Source organism: Hordeum vulgare, chromosome 2H (genome assembly GCF_904849725.1).
Source record: "Hordeum vulgare subsp. vulgare chromosome 2H, MorexV3_pseudomolecules_assembly, whole genome shotgun sequence".
NCBI lineage: Eukaryota > Viridiplantae > Streptophyta > Magnoliopsida > Poales > Poaceae > Hordeum > Hordeum vulgare.
Genome location: NC_058519.1, coordinates 557,505,662 through 557,513,291, shown reverse-complemented (window position 1 = coordinate 557,513,291; position 7,630 = coordinate 557,505,662). Strand labels below are relative to the sequence as shown.

At 46.6% G+C, this 7,630-nt stretch overlaps 2 protein-coding genes across 2 annotated transcripts; both read left to right on the top strand.

The window, feature by feature from the left end:
* The first annotated feature begins 661 nt into the window (after positions 1 to 661).
* On the top strand, positions 662 to 4,379 carry LOC123427227 (BRCA1-associated RING domain protein 1). The gene is made up of 14 exons (XM_045111223.1): positions 662 to 864; positions 1,119 to 1,172; positions 1,253 to 1,323; positions 1,412 to 1,519; positions 1,634 to 1,902; positions 2,045 to 2,150; positions 2,233 to 2,291; positions 2,406 to 2,506; positions 2,665 to 2,851; positions 2,955 to 3,049; positions 3,142 to 3,274; positions 3,373 to 3,538; positions 3,760 to 3,878; positions 3,965 to 4,379. The coding sequence occupies exons 1-14, from the start codon at positions 785 to 787 to the stop codon at positions 4,280 to 4,282; spliced, it is 1,866 nt and encodes a 621-aa protein (XP_044967158.1). The 5' UTR covers positions 662 to 784; the 3' UTR covers positions 4,283 to 4,379.
* A 187-nt stretch (positions 4,380 to 4,566) lies between these two features.
* LOC123427228 (actin-related protein 2/3 complex subunit 2B-like) lies at positions 4,567 to 7,252 on the top strand. Its single transcript, XM_045111224.1, has 9 exons — positions 4,567 to 4,817; positions 4,908 to 5,016; positions 5,112 to 5,178; positions 5,276 to 5,629; positions 5,717 to 6,029; positions 6,131 to 6,222; positions 6,309 to 6,365; positions 6,716 to 6,767; positions 6,996 to 7,252. The coding sequence occupies exons 2-9, from the start codon at positions 4,958 to 4,960 to the stop codon at positions 7,190 to 7,192; spliced, it is 1,191 nt and encodes a 396-aa protein (XP_044967159.1). The 5' UTR covers positions 4,567 to 4,817; positions 4,908 to 4,957; the 3' UTR covers positions 7,193 to 7,252.
* The last annotated feature ends 378 nt before the right edge of the window (positions 7,253 to 7,630 follow it).

The window sequence follows — 7,630 nt, the reverse complement described above, 5'->3', positions numbered from 1 at the left end:
GATGATTTTTTTTTGAAAATATGTGAACTCTTTTCAAAATTTATATTTTTTTTGAAAATTCAATGAATTTTATTCAGACTCGATGATTTTTTTAAAATTCAATGAACTTTTTCAAACTTGATGTATTTTTTAAAATAGGATGAACTTCTTTTCAAAATCAATGACTTTTTTTCAAACTCGATGTGTCTTTAAAAAGTTTGATGAACCTTTTCAAAATGGATGATTTTTTTTAAAATTTGATGAACTTTTTTTACTTTTTAAACTATTTTTCGAGTCAATGAAATTTTTTATGTCAGTTTTTGAGATGTCAATGGTCAAACAGTTCGACCGATCAATAGTAAATTTTTTGTGAGAACTTGACCGATCAACAGTAGGTTGCGATCCAGCGAATGGAAGCCGACGAGTGACATTGCTTGTTGGGCCAGCCCACGACCTCGGGGCTGTGAGCGCCAGCTTACCGAATTGACGCCAGCAGCGCCAATTAGGAGCTCCCCTGTCCGCCGCCGATCCTACGCGGCTAGGCTACCCAAGGAGGAGGAGCCCCCCACTTTTCCCACCAGAAGCTGAAATTTTCCCGCGAATGGCGCCCGATTCCGAGCCGCGTCCGTCCACGCGCCCTCAAAACAGTTCCACCTTCCCGCCGGCGCCACTTCTCCCCCCCATTTCCAGAGGCCACCCAGGGTATTTCACCGGCTCCAGAGCCAGCGACCTCGCGCCATCACAGCACAACCCTTCTTCGTCTGGAGAGCGCTACCCAGGAGCGTGGTCGTGAGCGGCGGCGGAGATGGAGGGCATGAGGAGGTTCGTCAACCCGCTCAAGCTCAACGTGCAGAAGATGGAGCTGGAGCTCACCTGCCCCGTCTGGTACACGCCACCTCCGCCTCCCCTCCCCCCCACCCCGCCCCACTCCGCATCTATGTTCTACGGATCCAGATGCGGATTGAGGCCAGAGCTTTTCTATGATTTGACTAGAGCTATAATAAGCCTGTAGATCGGAACTGTGTCATCCGTAATACGAGCACCGACAACCCCTGCATACAAAGAAGCGAACTTTGCCATAGTTGGATCTGGTGAGCGCTTGATCTGTGACGGCTGACCATCTCTTTTTTTTTTGGCAGCCTGAAGTTGCTCAGCGCGCCTACGATGCTGCCGTGTTGCCACACCTGCTGCAGGTTACTACCCTGACAACCTAACCTACGTGCCATTCTCTCTACTCATACCTCCTTGTGACGAACCTCTTGAATTCTTTCAGCAAATGCGCCACTACGCAGGCTATGAATGGCCACAGCTGCGCCATTTGCAAACTAGCCTATCACCCTCAAGGTATAAATTGGTAAACTGAGGTGTTTGTGATTACCGAGTTTTGGCTTTGACCAATTACTCACCTGATACTACCAAAAACCGCTTGCAGATTTAAGGCCCGCTTCTCAAATTGAGGCATTGGTGAACATTCAGAGGAGCATCAGCTCTACGGTCAGCAGCATGTCTCTGGAGCTCGGGAATCAAGCAGCCATTCCTGGTACACTGTCGACCAATTCCTGTTTTTGTGCTGTCAGAATAACAAGCACAAGGTTTCTACTATCCGTGAGGCCATAATATGTTGATTGATTTGGAAAACCCTTTGTTTTGTCAGTTGCAAAGGTCGCATCTCAACAAACTCCAGAATCAGGAACGACAAGTTCTTACAACTTGGTTACTTCATTGCTGCCATGTAACCAATCAGCTGGACCTGCAAATGAAAATGTAGACGGTGCACAAGCAATGGATCCTGCACCAGGAAACAGAACTGATGATGTGAAAGTTGAGCCCACGGTTATTGTACAGACAGGGCCGTGTGGGTCTCAAACTCCTAATGGCTCTGGGGATCTGGAATGTGACAGCAACTACCTTGAAGGAGAGTTGGTAATATTCTATCTCATGCAGATGAACTTTGTTTGTTAATAATAGCTTGTTTCTACAAGCGAATTTTCTTTTCTCTCTCTTTGCATCTGGTATGTCCTCTTTATAATAAAAATCCCACTCCTGAAATTGGTCATCCTCTCAGATAACAAGCGGATCACCTCCTCAGAGTACGTTGAAAAGAGGGCCGAATGTAACAGATGATCATACCAGAGGGCTGAAGAGGCAAAAGTCCTCAGATCAGAGTGAAAGTAAGCATTTTGTTTCTAACCAGTCACCTCTTTGAATTTCCAAAAATGGAAGGCACTAATGTGATTCCAAACATCAATGCAGAACAACCAAGTATGACTGGATGGAAATGTGAGTTTTGTCACACTTCGGAAATTAGTCAGGTCAGACAATGGGGAATTTTTGATCTGTGTTGTATTCACCCGCAAGTGTTTGACTAGCCATGCCACTGACTGTTTGTGTACTGCACAATCTAATGTACTTTTTAAAACTCACAGTGTACCGGCCCTTTCTTGCATTGTCTGAATGAAGAACTAGTGAAGGATGATCAAGCATGGAAATCAAATGTTCTCCATGTCCATGAGAAATGCGCTGAATGGTATGTTCCATGCAAGATTTGTGGCTATCCTTCTGTACTTACAAAACACTTCTCTGACTGAAAACATACATTTCACTTTGCATTTTATGGTTTTATTTGTTTTCTGGCTTCTTTTCTAGTATATGTGTCGTGATTACTAAGTTTCAGTACCAATACAGGGCTCCTCAAGCATACTTTGAAGGTGATATGATAAAAAGGTTGGAGTCTGAGGTAGCCCGCTCTTCCAAGATGAAGTGTGGTATTTGTGGATTAAAAGGTGCGGCACTGGGCTGCCTTGTTAAGAGCTGCCGCAAGAGCTACCATTTACCATGTGCCCGTGGGGTCTCAGACTGCAGATGGGATGAAGTAAGTCCTTTATTCTTTCATCCGCATCAAGTTAAAATGCACTTCCTTTTTCTGGTAAACATTTTGTCAAGTCCTATAATCAAATGAATGTGATGTGCTTTAGGGAGAGTTTGTTATGCTGTGTCCTTCCCATTCATCAAAGAGGCTCCCATGTGAGAGATCAAAGTCAAAAAACAAGAAGGCTGCCCAGCCGCAGCAGTGCGTTTTCTGTGCATGTTATTTATTGCTGCATTTTGCTATATCTGCATGTACTATCTCTTGATGGGCTTCTCCTTTCCTCAATTTGCCAGACCATCTTCTGATACTACAGTGCTTGGTGATTCGAACTCACCATTCCCAATGGAAATGAATGAACTTTGGACCTCATTTTGTCCGGCAAGTGAATGGGTGATATGTGGATCTGCCCTCTCTGATCAAGACAAGGTAATTCTTGCTTGTTTGATTATATCATTCACATACTATTACTTTGTGTAGCTGCTCTGATAACAAAGTTGTCTTGGTTATCTCTGGAAACTTAACAGGAAATCTTGAATCAGTTTGAGTACCACTCAGGCGTCACAACAACCAATAACTGGAGTTCAAATGTAACTCATGTACTTGCTAATACAAACGAACACGGAGCATGTGGTAGGACACGGAAGGTTCTCCTGGCCATACTTGCTGGGAAATGGGTTGTCAATGTGAACTGTAAGTACATGTCCTCTGATGACTAAGTTCTCATGAATTGGTCCCATTTTTTTTTTTTTGGCCACTGCACATATTTGACATAATAGTTTTGTACTTATCCTGGTTATTAAGCTTAGCAGCACATTACCTGCTGTGTGCCATTGTGCCTGAATTTACTTTGTCTTCCCTTGTCATACCCATTTTGGAAGGAAGTTCTTACGCAGCATTTTTCTGATATTTAGGGCTGAATGCTTGCCTGGAAGCTAAAAAACCAGTCCCAGAAGAGCCCTATGAGATTAGCTCTGATGTTCATGGCGCCATTGATGGTCCTCGTATAGGAAGACTACGAGCAATGCAAAAGGTTTGTATAGAAATTCGTTGAGAAGATTAGCAAAAAGTAAAACAAAATCTTAGCAGCTATTGAGTGCATACATTTTTGTTATGTAGGCACCGAGTCTATTTTCAGGGCTGGCCTTCTATTTCATTGGCCAACCGCTGACATTCAAGGTTGAGCTTGAAGAATTGATCGCCGCGGCAGGGGGGTCTATCTTGGGCAAGGCTGATCTCTCTAGCACATCCCTGATTGTTTACAACAAGGAAATTCCGAAAGGATGTAATGAAGATGCCGTTGATGAGGTTTTCAGCAAGAGGGAAGCCGAGGCTCTAGACCTGGCAACAACATTTGGCTGCAGGGTTGTTCCCCATACATGGGTTTTGGATAGCATAGCATCCTGCACACTTCAACCCACCGGACATTGTATCTAGGTTAGCAGTTGGAATGAAATCTTCACATTTTTTATCGAGAATACATTCCAAATGCTGTAACATGAGCACCAAATGAAATGAAAGAAAGTTCTCTTTTTATCGTCGGTGACTTTGTGTTGTCACATTCTTGCTTTTCTTGCCTAATAAAAGAAAATCGTATGTTTCACCTACCGATCGTGACTGGTGCAGATGGTCTATTTTTTCTCATGGGAAAGAAAAAGATAGGAGGTGAAACCTGTAGCTGCAGGTTTGCTCAAAAAGACCCAATGGTTGCGGGTGGATTTAGACCTGAAATTTTTGTTTTACACCTTTGGGTGCTGTTCAAGAGTTTCTGAATTTGGCTATGCAGTTCATCATTCACTGCTGGAGCAATGGGGGAAAAGCATGGAATGATTGTGGAGACGTGGAGTGCATTGGAAACAAAGCAAGGGTGAAGGAAGGCTGAGGTCACTAGGTGTCTACTTAGGTTGCTTCTGAAGCAGTCCACCAATAACATGGAGAGGTCCCCTTCAGGCTCTCCAGTCTCACCAGTCAGGTACTCACCATTTGTCCTTTAATTGTTGGTGTGGTGTTGCCTCATGCCAAAACGACACCTGCATCTCTTCATTTTTCCCACCCTCACCAGAACCATTATAAAGGGACGGATGACTCCGGTGGATCCTCGGCGGTGAAGCCATGGCGTTCTTCAACGGCGGGTCGCGGGCGCTCGTCGAAATCCTGACGAGGTTCCAGAGGTGCGTGCTATCTTCTCAATTTGTAGTATTTCATTTTGACAGATTGTCGCTGTTAGCTTAATTGATTTATGGTGTTCATGCCTGGATGTTTGCAGCGCTGAGAGGCCAATGCCGGTGGACCACACCTTCTTCGAGTTCGGGTCAGTGCGATACCATGTACAGGTGAATGATCTCATAATTTGAATCAGTGACAAACCATGTGCATATCTGCTGTCAGCGGCACTCTCACAATCTGCCAGCTGATCGTGTGTATGTGCAGGCCTCGGCGTCGGTCCCCGAGAACGTGTACCTGTCGATATCGACGCCGTCCCTCTCCCACGAGGCGTCGCCGTCGACGAGCCTGCCGGAGTTCACGCTGCAGGAGGCGAGGAAGATGTACCGCAAGTTTGCGGAGATCGTGGAGCCGGCCAAGGAAGGGTACGCGCTGACGCTGAAGCTCAACTTCTCGGCCCTGGCCCGGCCGAAGGACCGCGCCAGGGCCGTGAGGCAGGTGTCGCTGCTGCAGTCCGTGGTCCTCGGGTCGCAGCTGAAGCACCTGCTGGGGAACCTGGGCTCCTCCGGCGCCACCAAGCTCGTCTACAACCACCGCGACCCCTTCTTCGTCAGCAGGACGGTACGTCGCCACTTCCTTGCGAGCCCCGTGCCATGCATGGACACGAAGCTCAGTTCGCTGATGGTGGTGTTGGGTTGGCCGTTGCAGCCGGGGAAGATAAGCGCCGTTTTCCCCATGCGGTTCCGGGACGACACAGACATCGCCGTGGCCGCCTCCTTCTTCCAGGTGGGTGCCCGACACCATCTTATCAGTAGTGGTTCAGTGATCAATCAGTACCCACCTAGCTGCTTTTCGCCTGCCCGGAGACCTGAGTGGTGGCGTGTACGGTGGCAGGAGCTGCAGGACGCCGGGAGCGCCTACGCGAGGGCGCCGAGGTGCAGCTGGTCGGCCATCCCGCCGCCGGAGCTGCGCGGGGAGTCCGTGCACCACCTCACCACCAACGGCGGCTTCGTCTCCTTCGGTACGTCGCCTTGTCGTTGTCTCTCCGTTCCGTCTTGTGTCGGCCGGAGTTGGATTTATTTTCTTTGACGTGCTGGGTATATATGCATGATGCGCGCGCAGACATCTTTGAGCGGCACGTGAAGCGGAAGAGGGCCGCGAAAACGGCGTGGATCCTGCTCAACTTCCAGGCCTACGTCAAGTACCATATCAAGGTTAGCCCGATCAGCTCCCACTTTTTTTGAAAGTAGCTCGATCGGGTCCCAGTTAAAATGCTGGTTATATGTGTCCGTGGATGCAGTGCACCCGAAACTACATTCAGAGCAGGATGAGGAAGCGGCAGGAGAGCTTGGCAGAGGTGCGGACCTCCCCCCATCTTTATACCAAGAAAAGGCATAGATAAAAACCAAGAAAAGTGAAGGCAAAAATTTACTTTACACCACACCTGTAATACTTCTATTCTATACTCCCTGAAAGAAAAGCATACGGTTTTGCCAAAAAAAAAAGGGTTGCGTGTTTACGGTTTATCGGACATTAAAACCAAGAAGAATGAGGAGAATGGTTGTAAACACGGCTGCCATTTGTACGTACTTGCCTACCCTTGACAACTCTCGCTGACCACTGAAAGAGTTTGAAATATGCAAGCTCCCGTAGCTGAAACCATGTTTGTAGTGATTGTGCTAAATCGTTTGTTTCACTGAGCTGCAGGTAATCCAAAATGCAAGGCTAAGGGGAGGCGATGACAAGAAGAAATTACAAGGTAATTTTACCTGCAAACATATGCTCTCTACTAAAACAGAATTCACCCACTTGTGAAAAGGAGAATGTTGGTTGTGACTAGTTCCGCAGCTGAATTTGAATTTGTGCTAACATTATTCCGATAGCTAGGACCATGCAAACAGAACAATATATGCAGCAGATGCAGGTCTGGTATCTTTGCCACATGGGATAGGATAGGATCATCAAACCTTTTCATTTTGTCTCGCAGCGAGGAAGAAGGGCAAGAGAAGGCTGTTCAGCCTCGGCAAGGCCAAGAAGCTGCAGAAGGGTTTCAGGGCCGTCATCGACGGGATCAGGCGGCTCCGGCAGAGGATCAGAGTGAAAGCTCTGGACCGCTTCAGGCGGTGCTTCGTCGTGCCCAAGCTTGCTACCAAGAAGCATAATTACCTCAGACTAGGAGCATGAACGGAGAAGATTTCCATTCTGATGTCAGGACGCGCCCTCAGGCATTGGCAATTGGATAAGTAGTACTTCCTCCGTCCTAAAATAAGTATTCCAACTTTATACTAGCTTTAGTACAACTTATTTTGAAACGGAGGGAGTACTCCTCGTATATGAGTTTGGATCAGGCTAGCTTTTTTTTCAGGACAGGCTAGATTCAGATGAGCCCTAGAGTGAACCAAAAAATCGTTAAAAATACTAAATAAATTTAAAAAAGTGATTTTTTTTTGATGTGTGTGTGTGAAGGAAGATGCCTGAGTGTGTCATGTACGTTTTAAATTTCAGAACATTTGGTTGTCCGGGCAGCTTTCAGCAAAAAAGACAAATTTCGAGTCTGTGAAAAAGTTTAGTGTTTGTGCATTGTTTGGACTTTGGACCCTATCTTGCTTTTGTTGCCGAGAG